This window comes from Ptychodera flava, chromosome 22 (genome assembly GCF_041260155.1).
Source record: "Ptychodera flava strain L36383 chromosome 22, AS_Pfla_20210202, whole genome shotgun sequence".
Classification (NCBI taxonomy): domain Eukaryota; kingdom Metazoa; phylum Hemichordata; class Enteropneusta; family Ptychoderidae; genus Ptychodera; species Ptychodera flava.
Genome location: NC_091949.1, coordinates 35,604,455 through 35,622,795, shown reverse-complemented (window position 1 = coordinate 35,622,795; position 18,341 = coordinate 35,604,455). Strand labels below are relative to the sequence as shown.

At 37.8% G+C, this 18,341-nt stretch overlaps 1 protein-coding gene and 1 long non-coding RNA gene across 2 annotated transcripts; both read right to left on the bottom strand.

Annotated features, from left to right (window-relative positions):
* Positions 1-7,327: 7,327 nt before the first annotated feature.
* On the bottom strand, positions 7,328-9,946 carry LOC139123292 (uncharacterized). The gene is made up of 3 exons (XR_011549636.1): positions 9,867-9,946; positions 8,647-8,984; positions 7,328-7,904 (listed from the first exon to the last, which is right to left on the bottom strand). It is a non-coding gene; the product is annotated as an uncharacterized lncRNA (long non-coding RNA).
* A 3,488-nt stretch (positions 9,947-13,434) lies between these two features.
* Positions 13,435-17,677, bottom strand: LOC139123291 (uncharacterized). The gene is made up of 3 exons (XM_070689434.1): positions 17,589-17,677; positions 15,996-16,318; positions 13,435-15,225 (listed from the first exon to the last, which is right to left on the bottom strand). Exons 2-3 carry the CDS (start codon positions 16,315-16,317, stop codon positions 14,219-14,221), a joined length of 1,329 nt encoding a protein of 442 aa, XP_070545535.1. The 5' UTR covers position 16,318; positions 17,589-17,677; the 3' UTR covers positions 13,435-14,218.
* Positions 17,678-18,341: the final 664 nt, after the last annotated feature.

Here is an 18,341-nt window from a genome sequence, read left to right as displayed (position 1 = left end):
AGTGTGTGCTATATTTTCCGTAGGAGAAGTAGACCGATTGTACGAATTGTAGGTTTACAATGATTCTTACTGTCCTAATACGGGTTTCGCGGACGGAGGTTGTACAGCGGACAGGCCGATCGTGCGAGGGCCCGTAACACGTACGATAGAGTTCCGCGGAACCCCTACCAGGATCCTACTAGAGGTTTTGTTATATACCTTATTGTCGCTAAATATTGTAAAAAATGTAATTTTTTGAGATTTTGTGTGGAAATAAAATGTGGCGGCGTGATTTCATCGATGAAAGCCAAAGCCGAATCACATTGATATGAGTATGATGTAATTTGTTTATATGTAAACAAACTCATTCTCACCCTGAGCTGTTACTTAAATACGTGCAATGTTGTCAAACCTGTCGTCTTGTAAGTCGCATGCTGAGCTTAGTTTTTGAACATAACCAGGCTTCTTTGGTATCATTAGTAAAAAGCACTTTGTTCTCTTTGAGATGGCATATTGTAGTATGTAATATCTTGTATAGTTTTTCATGGAATATGTCCAAAACTTACCCTATACCCCATAGGTTTATTATCCTGTGGGGTGCACGTAGACCCGCTCTAGCCGACGGCCTAAAATACAATCTCAGTTGCATTAATGCACTGTTGTCGCGTCAAGAAAACTAGAAAGTGACATTTTAACGATTTTGCCGAAATTAAATGTTTCAATTTTTAAGACAATGTGATATAGGCCTATTGTCAAGAGAAGAACAGCTGTATTGTCCGGTACATATCAGTAATGTGATTAATGATAAACAGGAAAGCTTTACTACTACTTCTACGGTATTTGCTTATTTTCGAAATACATGTAGCTCCAATGTTAACTAGATTACACATACTGAAATAGTTGAGATTCCAATCTCAATCTTGATTTTCCTCTTTACTTCGTAATCTATTTTAGCAAACACTTTGAGATATTCATCGTCATAAAATTGCAAGAAGGAATAAACGATTGCAATATTTTACGAAAAATTGGCAAGTTACTGCTTAAGTTTAACACGATTGGAACTAATTTGGGATAATAGGATTTTTATATTTTTTAAATTTCTCAAAAGTGGAAGATAGTTGAATGTTGCAATAATACAATTTACTCATAAAAACAAGTGTGTAATATAAAAAGAAAAGCAAATGAGATTGATTTGTAGATTAAATCGGCATTACTTCACCTTCCAAGTATCTAAAATTAGTTCCAATCGTGTTTTTTGCAACTATGTTTCAGCTGAATCATGTTCTTTCAATAATTAAGTTGGAAAGGTGATGTGTAAGATCATCGTCACTAAACAACCCCTCACAGAACTTATTACTGGGTGATATTGTGTCATACACGTCTCAGTCGGTCAACCATGTTTTCAATGTGGTGGATTTCTGCATCTAAAACACTTAAGATTACAGAAATTTTAGTAAAGTTTTAGGTGATGCAGGCAGGTAATGCCAGAAACGTATAAAAATTAAAATAAATGAGGTTAGCTAGTTTCACGAACAAACAGAACTATTTGCCATGACAGCAAATACAGTGGTGTTTAAGGCATTTATGAGATCACACTATCTCAAATTCTTGCTGTGGTGAGAACCATTGTATGCGGATCTTAAGCCCTTCCACGTGTCTCTGCTGTGGGATAAGAGACCCAACAATGTTTTATTAACCATGAAATGTTCAAACGCTTTTGAAATCGAATACTTTTCGAATATGTTGATGTGAAACATGAGCTTATATAAGTTTGATGAGGACCAATTCCGCCAAGTCGAAATGAAATCCCCGTTTACCATCGGCTGCTATATCTTCTGGTACTTTTGTCGTCATTTGTCTACTCTACTTGAAGTATAGTCTGAAATCATAGAAAAATATTCGTCAGTATGTTACACTGAAAACAACGTTGCCACGAATAATGAAAACGTTGGGTCTGTATAACGATGTGACTTCAGGACTCAGCCACTGACCGGAATTCTGACCAACTGTCTGACTAGCTGAAAATTTCTTACAGACTCTGACACTGACTGACTGAAATGAATGACACACTGAGAAATAAAGGAACTCATTCGTTTTCTCTCAACATCATAATCATTGTCATCTTATCGGGGCGAATTCAATGTCAGCAATACCTAAACGTCTGTTTTGTTATACTGTAGTATAAATAAGTCATAAGTGATGAGTAAATAAGTAAGAAACAAGGAATAGTGAAGAAAACTTGTCCTTACTTTGAACAATTGGAATTGCATGGTGGAATGAGACATTGACACACAGGACAGCTTTCAGCATTAATGATAGAACCCTAATGCGAGCCATTACCTGTCTTGTTGCTACTATTGCAGTCACAATTTACTACCAATGGCGTTATACTAAGCTCTGTACTGTCAAGGGACATCTACGCATGCTCAACGCACTTCCAATTAGAACATACTAATGTATAGCTGAGCACTTATAGAAATAATCTAACAAGTGGCAAGTGACTGCAGCCTGAAGTACTTTATCTACGCTCTCGAGAAGTGATGGTTGCATAGATTGCTGGAATGTGCATACGTCTAAGAGAGAGAGAGAGAGAGAGAGAGAGAGAGAGAGAGAGAGAGAGAGCATGAGTTTATGATTGTTTTTTTTCATACAGGCTTTCATTGTCATTTATTCTTTTGCCGCTCCTGACAAACTTCTAGGGATGGCCTCTCTCTTTTGCTAAAGAGAAGATGTCATCATTTACGACAACTTTTCCCCATTTTTGTTAAAATACCTTACTATCTGATACCACTTATTCAATGGCTTGGAATATTGATCGGTAGGTTAATAATAATGGGTCTTATATAGCACACATAACCACAAGTACTTATGCTTACTATTGTGTTTTATTCCTTGTCACTGGACTTAATTTGATACCGCTCAACTCTGGGGAGCAAACAGCACCTCACATGTGTAGCCAATCAGCGCAGTTAAGCTAAACGCTTACATTAAGCCACTTTCCTACCGGATACCCATCACTCCTGGGTGAGGAGAAGCAATAAGGCTAAAGTGCCTTGCTCAAGGACACAACGCCATAGCCATGCCGAACTCTCCATCCTGTGATCGTGCGTCCACTGTTCTAGCCACTGGCCAATGATGCCGCCTATGGGACGCTGTAGATGCCTGATTTCTGGTATCTGGCAATGTTGTTGATCGGATTTGTGTACGGACACACGAGGGTAAGGTATTTCAGGTTTTGATTTTTTTATTTCCTTCAATTATCAAAGTACAGCGGTATCGTTCGCGTAGGATGTTCATTGAAAAGCGCACACATCAGTGTTACAAAATAAAATCAATTGAGTTACTTTGAATGCCTCACAAAAGGAAGTGAAATGTCTTGGTACATTGCGTATAGAGAAGTCATTAAAAACATAGAAAAATATTACCACCATCGATTTTTAAATTTGCACGGTGTTTGCATGAGCGTGAATTTAATCAGGCATCTACAGCTTCCTATTTGATGATAGATTGGTGCGTGATGATCCAAAGCCGACATGGCTCGTCGTCGGCGGGGTAGCAGGACTGACGACTACCAGGAGCCCAACAGGAAGCGATTGGCATCATTAATATTTGATGTGCTGCTCGGAAAGCATCAATAATTTTATCGAATACAGCAGAAAATCTCGAACATCAGCAAAAAAATTCTGCATACAATCCGTTTTTCTCATGCGTAAATAAACCTAGTTTGATCGGCAAATAAAGAAGGTGATTTTACCTTGTGTTAACACTTTCCTAGTATTTGTGAACAGTTTGAGAAGTGAGTTACTGATTCTTATACACACGCTTCACCTAAGACTGAAAGATTCGTCGCTAGAGGGCGCTGTCTACGCTCTCCCCTCCCCTCGTTCAACAGAGGGACCATAGCGAGCGCCATCGACCGACGGATCTTTCAACCATTTGCGGCGAAAAGAAAAGCAAACCACGCATACAGTTAATGAGTAATGTGCTTTGTTCTCCAAAGGCATGCATGTTGAATTAAAGTAACTCGTGATTCCGAGCAATTATTTAGAGCTTGTAACTTTTCAGCTGGTCCAATAATATTTCAACAATAGCCATCTATAATTGTGAAAGGAAGAGTTAACACCAAAAACCTGACAAATGAGCGATCTGTCACCCCGGTAGGGAGAGGTTTGATCTTTGACCTCTGAGTAATTTTCTAAAAGTAAACAAGTGTGAGCTACGTAGAAACCGTTTGACATTAAATAATTTTCAAGTGTAGTCGAATAAATGTATTGTATAGTAATCGAATGATTGATATATATACAACCAGCTGCCAGTGCCATAAACAAGTGACCCTTTCGGGTCGGAAAATACGGTATAAATAACCCGTTTATAGCGCAAATAAAAATGACAACTTGGTACACATAACATTCTCTAGGCGTAAAGAAAATAAACATAAATATATAATAAGGCGGAAATGATTTAAATCGAGTTTTCCATTTGAAGGCGGAAGGCGGAACAAAAACAAAAAATATAAACCACCTTAATACTTTAGTTTATCTGAATATATCTACTTACCGTAACTGTACATTCATATAGTGTCGAAATTTCACAGACTGTATTGATTTAGATATTAAATATGTGTTACTATGAAATCATGATATATCTCAAGAGAGGAGACGCTTTGGTCAACGGTTAAGTATGCACCTACCATCTTATTCTCTCCTTTGTAAACATATCCACCTAACAAAAGTTTAATTGATAAACTTTATTTAGATTTTAAATATGTCTTTCAAAAAAACTGGAAACTTGCGTGCAATAGCTTTGGTTACGACAAAAGATTATGTAACTTGGAAAGCGTTTTCAGGTTATTTCCCCGTTTTCAGTAAAAATATTATTGTGTCGCTATAGCTCTGAAATTGGATGCACGAGCAAGAAGATGACCTCCACCAGTCATGATAAATGCCCAGGAGAACTTTGTAAATGCACAGATATACAACATTGTACATGGACTAGAAAACATCCTAAATGCCAAGCGCAACATTTAAGTATCCTCGACAACATGTTAATTGCAAAGGACAAAATGTGAAATGCACCTGACAAGATGTGAAATGAGGTCATGATTTTAATTCACTTAAGGCAGTTATAGCCTTCCATACTCATGACTGACAATGTAATATAAGTAATGTTACCTTTTAACATTTTCCCGGTATAGTCTAACCATCGATTTTGTGGTGAGTTGGTACCAATCATACACTGCACTGTCGCCAGGAATATACAGCCATTTGAAATGGAAGAAAACAATAGCACATTCAATGCTGTTTTATGTTATTTTTTACCATTATAAAATGCCTATTGCTGGAGCTGTTAGCAACCAGTAAATTTAGAGTACACCGACTTCCACTGAATTGATTCATTGCTCGCAACTTTCACGGTCACATCGCGATCTTGCCAATTCCTGTCGCTTTAATAGTATATTGCAAATCGAAACAGAAAAAGCTTTATTCTATCAGCCTACTTACTTACTTAAAATAACGTCTCTTAAGCAAGACATGACGATCGTGCTATCATTCTTATGATTTGGTTGCGTGGCAAATCCTCTTTAGCAGTTCTACTGTAATCGTGAGTGCGAGGTGCTAAAGTTACCTACGAAAAGTGGAGCCTGATTTAAAGTATCTACCTTTTTCTTTTGGTGAAACATGGACAAATTCCCAACATTTGAAGATCACTGAAAGTGTTCGTGTATTCCAGAAGGAGTTGCAGACTCCTCTTTTTTCATCATGTACTTTAATAGCTGCTGTGTTACTGTTTGTGCCTCCATATCACAGGACCATTCGCAGCATGGTATGCAAACTTTAAATTCACATATGAATTTTAGCATTCAACTCATTTAATCTCCCATATCTTTGGTTGAACTCCTCGGAACTTCAGATGCAGCTTTGTATTACCACGTAGGGTGCTCTCATCAAGAAAACGTACTAACAAATGGATGTTTCTTGTTATATTTATTAAGGGTATTCGTAATTTAAGTGTATACGTATTCACATAAAGTTTAAGAAAATGACGGAAAATCGTGAAATATTGACGGCTATAACTGGTGTTCGTAGCTTACAAAAGTTCGCCGTGTTTGACGAATAACACTACAATAATATGCAAAAAAAAAGATAGCGAAAATGCAACACATCGTAAATTTAATATACAATTCACGTATTAAAATATCTAGGAGATGTTGAATACATGCGCTAAGGTATAGTCAAGGATTCAAAGTGACAGCTACAAGGGATCAATCGTTGCACTACAAGTCTCTTGAGGGATGCACTATCTTACACTACTCTACACAAGTTTAATATAGTGGTTTCCTGCAGATCATCACCTACAAAGTTTGCTTAACTCTAGCCAAACCCGGAGGCATCAAATCAAAAACTGCCGCAGCAATTTAAGATACAGTAAAAAAGCAACACCCCTACCTTTGAGTACACGATTCATTTAATGTTAAATGGAAGTACTTAAATGGAAGTACTTGTCTATTTATCTACTGCTAATACCGTATCTTGTGTTCAAAATGTCATATTTTAGCCTAATTGCTGAAATATTAAAATCTTCGCCCCGAAAGTTTCAAACTATACGTTCTGCAAGGGAAACTTTGTGTTCCGTTGCATATCCCGTTTTTTCTGAATACATTATGGAAATTAATTTTTACATCTAACAATTTTGTCTTGGAGGAGGAATAAAACATTTATGTTACAAAAACAAACAGATTTACCTGTAAGCCACTATGGTTTATTTGAATTTTGTTACTTACAATTGTGACTTCTAAGGGGAGGGTATAATCAACATCTCAAAACAACGTCTTACAGACCATGACAATCCAAAATGCATGAAATTTGTCAATCACACAAATGTAACATATATATATTTGACAATTACCTTCATATACAATTCAGTCATTTATAGTGTAACAAATTGAATCCGCTGTCCAAAATCTCTTCCACTGGCCTTTCAACTGAAGGGACAAAAACACCCCAAGGACTGAAAAGGCAAGACTAAGAAAAACATTGCTCTTGACCGGTTTCAGGTGTTTGAGCATCTTAAAGGAGGGCCAGTAGCCACGTTCACCTTGTTCGTACTCAACTAAAGCCATAAACTTCAACCAAACGTATTTAATATTAAGACCATCAGCAGCAGCAAGGGGAAATATAAAAAACATTGAAACCTGTAACCAAATCTGTATATTTAACAAGTTGAGTGCGATTAACTGACCCTCGTAGCTGTTCAAGTGAAAGTTCCAATACACGTGACAAGAAAGTTTGAAAGTGTTTATGGCTATTTGGAAAATCATCCAACAAGAATTAAGTGATCTAGTCTCGAATATTCGACAAAACTCTCCATAAGGCGGTGCCTACTAACGGAATTGTCCGATGCATGTAATTTGAGAAAGGCACACGTTGATTTCAGATCTCTTTCTAGGGCTTTGCGCATGAGCAAAACCAGGTACCAGAAAGCGGCAAAGACAAAGAAACCGATAACTTCACTTATGTATGCGACCATGCCCCAACCGTCAAAGTTTGGGCAGTTTGTTGAGACGTGGTAAATTTCGAACGACGTGATAAGCAAGGCGTTTATCGTTGGGCCAATAAAGAAACAGATGCCGTGTAGTTTCATATCTCTGAGATCTACGCGATGCAAGAGACTTAAGACATTTTCATCGGTCATTGCATAAAACGATTTTGTTCCGGTTGGAGGACATCTGATGTGGCAGGCTATCAGACGGTAGACGACAATCCCGACTATCGGTCCGAAATATGAAGAATATGACAGTATGTAGAGGACAAACTGGGATTTTGCCCACGAGATGACAAGATGTTGCACGTAGTTGATGGTGAAAAGAGCAGAGAGCACTGCAAACCATAGCATACGGATCTTCCAAGCTCTTCCACGTCCTTGGACTGTGAAAAAAGAGACCAACAAAGTTTTCTTAACCATGACATGGTAAAGCTATTAAAACCACGAGTATTTTCCATTCATATTGATGTAAAACGTGGACATATATGAGTTTGTTGAGGACAAAGTCTGGAACAACATGACTTTTATGGGAGGCACCATGGAGTAGTGGTTAGAGTACCTCACTATCGGAGGATGGTTCGAGACCAAGCAAGTCCAGAGTAACGAACTCACTGTTAGAGGATGGTAAGTTCGAGACTCCAGGACGGTGTTGTGCCCTTGAGCAAGGCACAACACCGTGCTGGAGTAACGAACTCACTATTAGAGGATGGTGAGTTTGTCGGAGACTCCAGCACGGTGTTGTGCCCTTGAGAAAGGCACGTTAGTCCTCATTGCTCCATTGGGTAGCGGGTAATGGGTACCTCAACTGTAATGATGGATGAAAATAAAATAAATTAAAATAAATTACTTCAGGACTGAGTGATGGTCTAGCATTCTGACTGACCGACGACTAGCAGTTACTTACTTACAGACCGTGCTGACACTGACTGACTGACTGAAATGACTTTGTGACAAATGAAGAAACAGGTCCGCTTCCTCTCTGACATTTTTTGTCATCTGGTCGAGTCAAGTGAGATGTCAACAATAACTTTACTGGAAATTTACGGCAACAGTTTTTGTTAAACAGTTCATGTGTAACGTAAATAGGTAAGAAACAAGGAACAGTGAAGAAAAACTTGTCCTTACTTTGAACATTAGAATTGCATGGTGGATTGAGACTCTGACACACTGGACAGTTTTCAGCATTAGTAGTAGAACCGTAATGCGATCCATTGCCAGTCTCGTTGTTACTGCTGTTACTGTTGCAGTCAGAGTGTACCAACAATGGCTCCATACTGAACTCTGTACTGTGAAAGGATATCGATGCGTGTTCAATGCACTTTCGATTTGGGCATGCCACTGGGTAGCTGAGCACCGATAGAAAGAATCTAACAACAAGTGGCCAGTGTTTACAGCCTTGAGGTCGTTTGTCTACACCCTCAAGAAGTGGTTGTTGCATCGATTCTTCCATGCTGTTATATAATCTGTAGAGAGAGAGAGAGAGAGAGAGAGAGAGAGAGAGAGAGAGAGAGAGAGAGAGAGAGAGAGAGAGGGAGAGAGAGGGGGAAAATTAGTGTATGATGAATCTTCTTCACTCATGCTTTTCATTACTGTCTTTATCTTTACTGCTATTCAACAACATTCTAGGGATAGCCACTTTCAAATTTGCTCAATCGGTGATGAAATGTCATGAGTCTAGACAGCTTTCTCAACTTTTTTTCGCACTTTTTATCTTAATACCTTATTCTCTCACACCGCCTATCTGACTGTTTTCAATATTGATTTGTAGACAATCGGTGTCTGGAAATGTTGTTATTCGGATTTATTCAAAGTAATATCACCGAGAGCATTTTCAAGGTTTAGATTTTTCTTTATTCCTTCAAAAATCAAAGTACATTGGTATAGACCGATAAGTTTGCCTTTTCATTTGATTGTAAGGCGCCTATATCACTGTTACCAATTAAATCTAATTCAATTACTTTTAACGCCTTACAAGACAAAGTGCAATGTCCGGGTACAATATGTAGAGAAAAGTCATAAAAAGAGCAAGAAAAAGCCCCCATCGATTTTGAAATGTGCACAAGCATGGCTTTCACTCAGGCATTTACAGCTTCCAAATATATGATATGATAGATTGGCGTGTGACAATCCTAGCGCAACTTAACTCTGTGTTGGTGGGCAACAAGAATAACGAATACTCTAAGCCCAACAGGCAAGCACGTGATATTATTATTCTTTGGTGAGCTGTGAGGACAGAACGGAGAAATGGGAACATCAACCAAGGAGAAAACCATTGCTTACAATCTGTTTTACTTACGTCTCAAGACAAACCAGTTTGATCAACAAAATAACGTAAGTCACTTTACCTTGTTTCGACACCTTCCTGGTATTTGTAAACCTTGAATTGAGTAGTGTGCAACTGATTATATGTACTCGCCTCGCCTTAAATAAGAAGCATTCAAAGAGGAAATAAAAGCAAACCACGCTTACAATTTCCCTGTCATGTGATTTGTTCTCCTTTGCGTATTGACTTTAAGTAAAGCTAGGTTCAGATCAACTATTTATAGTTTGTAACTTGTCTGCTTGTGTAGTATTATTTATAACCAGTAGCCGCCTGTAATAATTGCTAAGCAAGGAGTACGCACCAAAAACCTAAAAAATGAGCGATTGCCAAACACTAATCAGAGGAAAAAGTTGTATGTTTAACCACTTGAAACATTTTTAAAACATAAACCGGTGTGACTTACTGCACCAATAGCTTGACGTGACAATAATTGCTTTATGTGTGGTCACGCAATTGATTACGTGGTAATTGAATGATTGATATACACACCCAGCACCACAAACTAGTGACCCTTAAGGCGCAAATAAAAATGACTACTTTAGTACTCATTTCCTTTTGTAGGCGGAACGAAAATATGTCTAAATATAGAACAGTGCAAATCGGAAATAACATCGACTTATAACCATTTGAAGGCGGAAAGAAAAAACAAAAAACAAACTGTCCTAGTTACTTGACTTTTTCTCCTTGGGGTATATCCTGTTACTGTACTGTATGTACATGTATTTGTAGTGGTCTGCTCATCGTATCAAATATCACCTCTGTATGTACTGATTTAAATATTGAAGAGAACGAACTATGAAATCACCATTCATCTCAAGAGAGCGGACGTTTTGGTGTGCGCTTACTATCGTATTCTCTCGATGTTAATAAAGATGAATATGGTAAATTGTTTTGAGATATTGACGAAAACATCGAAAACATCAGGAAAAGTTCATGCAATGACCTTAGAACGTTGGTTTACGTCAAAGGATGATGAAATTTGCTATTTTCAGAACATGTTTTCGTTTTCAGTAAATATTTCATTTTCAAAGGCGGTATTGCTATAAGTGCGGACGACCATCCTATCATATTTAATGCCCAAGACAGCACTGTAAATGCACATTATAACATAGCTCATGCGCAGGACCGAACATCCTAAATGCGAGGAACAGCATTTAAGTGATTTAAGTGCCCTGTATAAAATGTGAAATGCTTAGGAAAATATGTGAAATGTACAGGGCAATATGTTAAATGCATGAGAGATCATGCCCTTAGCTCACATATGGCAGTTAATAACGCCCTCCATAGTCATGACTGACAATATAACATAAGTAACGTTACCTTATAATAGTATTCCTCCCAGAATAGTCGAACGATCTATTTTTGGTAGGCTAGTACCAATCATACACTGCACTGTCGCAAGATATAAACAGCCATTCGACACAGAAGTAACACAATTACGTCATTCAACAGGTTAACAGTCAACAGTCAACAAGAAGAATGTTTACATCGGACTCACTGATAACACCTTCAAGACGTGCTTAGATAATCACATGCAATCTTTCCGTAACAAAAAGTATGGGAACAGCACTTAACTATTAAAGTTTAATTGGTCTGTTAAAGAACTTGGACCGGGTCTTTGACGTGTCATGGTTAATTATTGACAAGGCATCGAGTTACTTTGACATAAGCAAGCGATGTAATCTGTGTACATCAGAAAAGCTACACATTATCAATGCTGACAAATCTAAGCTATTAAATAAACGCTCTACCTATATAGAAAACAATACCATGGTACGTCCCAACCATATAAAAGAGAGTGCTGAGCTAAGGACATTTTAGTTCTCTCTGAAGATTGCAAGATGCTTGAAACTTAAGTAACAGATATTATTATATATACTTACACATTTCTGTTAATACTCAAACTATTTTACAAATGAGCCGATGTTATAAATACTATTAGAAACACTGTAAGTTGTCCTGCAATGTTTGTCAGTTGTAAAATACTGATGACACTTAATTGTAACAGTTGTAAAATGAAGATGCAGAGACATGATATACTGGAGAAAAAACTATGGTTGTGAACCTCTAAAAATCACACACGAACTTAGCTGCACGATATGATGTCAGTCTGGATCCTGTGACTAATTCTATTTATTCCTATAGTGAATCTTAAAATTGCAACTACTGTGGCCCATTTCAGATCGCCCTTCACAAATAGTTAGGCTGACAATGCTTAAGTTAATCTTGCGAAATGTACACCACCTAATATCGTAGGATATTTTATAGTTAATTTCAAAAATGTGCTTCTTCAAAGATATTATGCCATTTTAATACATCCATTTCCTTGAAATTTTAGGTGCTGATCGAAATCATGATGCGAATGTTGTTATTGTGACATTGGCTGTCCCACTGCTAACATTTATATTCATCCGATCATTATGAAATTAAATATTATCTTATAGCCTTGTCAGTACCAATGGATTATGTAACGTCATTCCCAAGACTATTACTGATAATGTATCCGATTATCAAACATTGTGGCCCAAGATGTTTTCTTTGTCTACTAATTTCCAGGTATTGTCAAAACTATAAAACAATACCACTAACGAATCCCGGCCCATAAAGAACGAAAGCAAACTTTGTACGACATAGTGTAGTCGGCTTCGCATCTTACATTGTGTTGTGCAAAATTTGCTTTCGTCCGAATTGACCTGGAGAGAGTTTACTATAATTGCTTAAATGTACAATGTTGTTTTCGTTGTTCTCTATAAATTGTCTTTACAGTGGCGTGTGTAGGAGTCGCTCTAAGAACAATTGTGACAACTAAGCTTGGCTATAGAACCACACTCTTCAAAGGGAGGGATTTAACTGACCGTTTTGGACTGTGCTGTCTTCGCTAGGCCACGAGGTGCCGTACATTGTGAGTTAGGATCTATACGCGGAGAATTTACTGAATTTTATACCCGTATTTTCCTGTCTGAGGCTGTCTTTCGTCTTCGATAAAGTTTTGTGACATGTGGTAAGTGCTTCATGAACTCTACATCGTATGGAGGGGTCGCAGGTCAGAAAAATTATAGGTTAGCTCGGATATTTCTACAATTCGACTACTATCGCTCATTTATACTGACTACATCTGAAGTGAATCATGGATCGCGACTTATACTGTCGCTCTGTGAACTCTATAGAAGAAGAAATATCTTCCTGATATCCGCTTACTTACTTAACGCATGTTAAGCGAGACAATATGATATCATTTTTATGAGTCTCCTTTAGCAACCATACTGTAAGTGGTTGTCTTCAATCGAGGGGTAAAAGTCATGTACACAAAGTAGATTCGGATATCAACTATCTGCATGTTTATTGTAAAACATTGGCAAATCCGTCACGGTATGTTAGAAAGATGTGACAACCATCAAGTTTTAAAAGTACCCGTGTAGTACTGAAAGAATTGTAGACGCATCTTGTTTTCTCATGTACATTAATAGCTGTTGTATTGTTGTTCGTGCCTCCATTCAATAGGAACCGAGGCAGTATGGTATACATAATTTACACATTAATCTGCCCTGGATCGAGGGGTAAAAGTCATGTACACAAAATAGATTCGGATATCAACTATCTGCATGTTTATTGTAAAACATTGGCAAATCCGTCACGGTATGTTAGAAAGATACAATGCATCGTAGAGTAATTCAACATTTTAAATTAAAAATCAAGTAGTAAAATACATGTACAATACAATCTAGGAGATGTAGAATTTGTGCGCTGCGATAGAGTCAAGAATCGAAAGTAAAAGCAACAAGGGATTAACTGTCAGTCTCTGAAGGATGGATACCTTACATTACTCTACACAAATTTAATATATTATGGTTCCCTACAGCTCACCAAACGCAGGTCTTATTCTAACTAAAACTGAAAGCATCAAAACTACATTACGATAAAACAACTCCTTTGCCGTCTAGTACAATATCAGTTATCTAAATGATAAAATAATCGTCTATTTGTCTATTAGTGCATCATATCTTGTGTTAGAAATCTCATGTTTTATACTTTTAGTTGCTGAAATTTGAAAGTTTCTGACCAAATGCACTACAAGAGAAAAAACTTTAAGTTCTTATGCTTGTCTCGGTTTTCCCAAATAAATCGTGGATTACATTTTAACACCAAATTGGAGGACTAAAACAACTATATTTAAAAAAAAACCCAGACAGATGTAGCTGTTAACCGCTACGGTTTAGTTTAATTCTGTTATTTCAATGATGGCGCTGTGAGAGGAGGGTCAGATCACTATCTCACACCCTGTGTCTTACAGACCCTGATAGTCAATAAGGTACGAGATTAGTCTCTCACACAACTGTAATGGGAAGATATTTGACAATAACCTTCATAAACAATTCAGTCATTTATAGTGTAACAAATTGAATCTGCTGTCCAGAATTTCGCCCACTGGTCAGTCAAGTGAAGGGACAAAAACGCCCCTAAGATTGAAAAGGCTAGAGTAAGTATAACATTGCTCTTGACCGGTTTCAGGTGTTTGAGCATCTTAAAGGAGGGCCAGTAGCCACGTTCGCCTTGTTCGTACTCAACTAAAGCCATAAACTTCAACCAAACGTATTGGATATTCAGACCATCAGCAGCAACAAGGGGAAATAAAAAATACATGGAAACCTGGAACCAAATCTGTATACTCAACAAGTTGAGAGCGATTAACTGACCCTCGTAGCTGTTCAAGTGAAAGCTCCAATACACGTGGCAGGAAAATTTGAAAGTGTTTATGGCTATTTGGAAAATCATCCAACCCGAAATTAAGTGATCTAGTCTTAAATATTCGACAAAACTCTCCATAAGGCGGTGCCTACTAACAGAATTGTCCGATGCATGTAATTTGAGAAAGGCACACGTTGATTTCAAATCTCTTTGTAGGGCTTTGCGCATGAGCAAAACCAGGTACCAGAACGCAGCAAAGACGAAGAAACCGATGACTTCACTTATGTATGCGACCATGCCCCAACCGTCAAATTTTGGGCAATTTGTTGAGACATGGTAAATTTGGAACGCCGTGAGAAGCAGGGCATTTATCGTTGGGCCAATAAAGAAACAATAGCCATGAAGCTTCATATCTCTGAGATTTACGCGATGCAAGAGACTTAAGACATTTTCATCGGTCATTGCATAAAACGATTTTGTTCCGGTTGGAGGACATCTGATGAGGCAGGCTATCAGACGGTAGACGACAATCACGACTATCGGTCCGAAATATGAAGAATATGATAGTATGTAGAGGGCGAACTTTAACTTGGCCCACGAGATGACAAGATGTTGCACGTAATTGATGGTTAATAGAGCAGAGAGCACTGCAAACCACAGCATACGGATTTTCCAAGCTCTTCCACGTACCTTGGCTATGGAATAAAAAATCAAAAAAGTTGTAGTCACCATAACATGTTCAGGAAGTATGGTCAAACTTTCCTTAAGGGATTTGTCAACCGTTCTGTTTCAAAATCAAGGATGAATATTGGAGTCACAGAGCAAAGTCTGGTACTGGAGAAAAAAAATTACCCAAGATTTATCGATATTCATAATTTATAATTGGCTTCCATCTCTGTGTTAGCTCTGTGGAGAAAAATAATATTTTTGATTTACTAAAAAACTAAGACAGTGAAAGTTTTCTTTCTTCAAGGCCTTCAAAATTGGGCCTGCAAAGCAGTAGATCAGAAAAGAATTGGAAAAGTTTGAGAGTCCAATTACCTGTCTCTGAGGCACATTCTACCTTAAAGAGCTAATTAAATCACGATTAATTTCCATTTATAGTGATGTAAAATATTGAAATGAATAATGATAAGGATGTATTCTGTAACTATTTAACTTCAGGACTGAGTGATGGTCTAGCATTCTGACTGACTGTCTGAATACGATGACTTTCTTACTTACAGACCGTGCTGATACTGGCTGACTAACTGAAATGACTTTGTGAGAAATTAAGGAAGCGGTTCGCTCTTCTCTACGTCCAGTTATTGGCATCTGGTCGCGTCGAATGAGATGTCAACACTCCGTTCACATGAAATTTACAGGAACTCTTTTATTGTAATGTAGTTCATATTCAGTTGCAAAATCATATATCAAGTAAATAGGCAAGGAACGAGGAACAGTGAAAAATTAAACTTGTCCTTACCTTGAATACTAGAATTGCATGGTGGATTAAGACTCTGACACACAGGGCAGTTTTCAGCATTAGTAGTAGAACCGTAATGCGATGCATTACCAGTCTCGTTGATACTGTGGGAGTCATAACGTCCCACCAATGGCGTCTCTCTAAACTCTGTACTGTCAAGGGACATTGACGCATGCTCAATGCACTTTCGATTTGGGCATGTCACTGGGTAGCTGAGCACTGATAAAAAGAATCTTACAACAAGTGGCCAATGACTGCAGCCGTGAGGTCGTTTGTCTACGCGCTCAAGAAGTGGTTGTTGCATCTGCATCGATTGTTCCATACTTTAATATTTATGAGAGAGAGAGAGAGAGAGAGAGAGAGAGAGAGAGAGAGAGAGAGAGAGAGAGAGAGAGAGTTTATGACAAATCTTTTTCACACGTCCTTTTATTACTATCTTTTTTCGTTTATCCCTCTCCCAAAGACTTCCTAGGGATGGTTGATTTCAAGTTTACTCAATCAGGGATGAAATGTGATGAGTGTAGACATCTAAACTTGTTCGCATTCTTATCTCAATACCTTGCTCTCTCATACCACATATCCGACAGCTTTCAATATTTATTTACAGGTTCTTGGTGTTTGAAAATGTTGTTAGTTGAATGTTTTGGCATCAAAGCTTGTTAGACAGGGATACACACCAAAAAGACTAATTGAACTTTTAAAAGTCCCATGGTAGATATGACGAATTTGTTGCCGAATACGACACCTCGGTCACTCAAATGATTAACGACCCCAGCTTTGACTTGCAGTTGAGTTGATGTTGTCTGTTTAATTGAGGAGGGAAGTGAGTTCCAATGTTTTGCAGCAGCGAACGTAATTTGATTTTGTGTGAGTGTGAGATTATGTTTTGGGATACAAACATTTCCAGCAAGGACTTGACGAGTAGTATAATCATGCACAAGTGGTCGAAAAAATTTAGTGATGTCATGGGAATAACGATTATGTTTTAGGTCAAAGACGAAAGTACAAGTTAAAAATTTACAGAGATTGCTTATGTCATATTTATTCAGAGTGACTTCCTAGTTACATGCTGGTGGGATTTTCCATTCTTTAATTTACTTATTTTCATCAAAAAATCAAAATACAGTGGTATCGGCCGCTTTACCCTTTCATTGGAATGCAAGGCGCCTATACCACTGTTACCAAATGAAATCAATTCAATTACTTTGAATACCTTACAAGAGGAAGTGAAACTGTCGGGTACAATATGCAGTGGAAAGAACCTCGCCCTACCCTACAAAAGCATGGGTTTCAATAAGGCATTTACAGCTTCCAAATAAATGATATGATAAAATGGCGTGTGATAATCCGAACCCAACTTGACTCTGTGTTGGCGAGGTACTAGGAATAACGAATACTCTAATATAAGCTCAACTGGAGAGTAAGTGATATTATTATTTGATGTGCTTCGTCCAGGGTAAAGCATCACTAACTTTATCGAACAGAGTGGAGAAATAGGAACATCGGCTTTAAAAAACCCCTCTGAATGCAGACTGTTTTCTCATGCGTCAAAACAAACCAGTTTGATCGACAAAATAACGTAAGTCACTTTACCTCGTCTTAACACCTTCCCGGTATTTGTGAACCGTGAATTGTGTAGTGTGCAACTGATTCTATGTACACGCTCCAACTTAAATAAGCATCAATTACAGAGAAAATAAAGGCAAACCACGCAAACATTTCTGTGTCACGTGATTTGTTCTCCTTACACATGCGTATTGATCACTTATAGCAATGTGTGATTTATAGAGTAACTATTTAAAGCTTGTAACTTCAAGTTGTCGTCTGTTGATGCAATAACATCTCATTGATATCCGTTTGTAATAATCGTTAAACGAGGAGTACGAAGCAAAAACCTGATAATAATCGATTGTCAAACACCAACCAAAGGGAGAAGTTTCACATTTAACCTCTTGAACCAGTGTTAGTCCCCGCAAATCTGACGAAACTTGCTGCAGTTGTTGATAATACAAAGATTGACCAGTCAAGAAAGGCGTTTAGCAGTATCAATGGCGAATTATAGCAAGTCTCCGCTGTAGTGAACATGGGGAGATTCTTTGTTCATATCTGGCCTTCTGATTTTTTTATTGTTAAGAGCATTACTCAGGCATGCCTTGACCAGTTTCTTGCAGATTATTAAATCTTAACATTTCAAAAGCCAGTACATGGCATATCTAATTCTGTCCAAATTGTTTAAAGGACATAACCCTATGCCGTTCATACTAATGTCTATTTGTTTACAGTACAATCCAATGTTGGCATCAGTGGCAGACGATTAAAGTCTTTGGCACCCTCATTTCTTTTTCA

Excerpts from the sequence above, each read along its gene's own strand:
- LOC139123291 (XM_070689434.1), bottom strand. The coding sequence starts at position 16,317 with ATGGAACAATCGATGCAGATGCAACAACCACTTCTTGAGCGCGTAGAC. Across the intron at positions 15,226-15,995 it reads ATGCAATTCTAGTATTCAAG|CCAAGGTACGTGGAAGAGCT; the intron begins GTAAGGACAAGT and ends TTTATTCCATAG.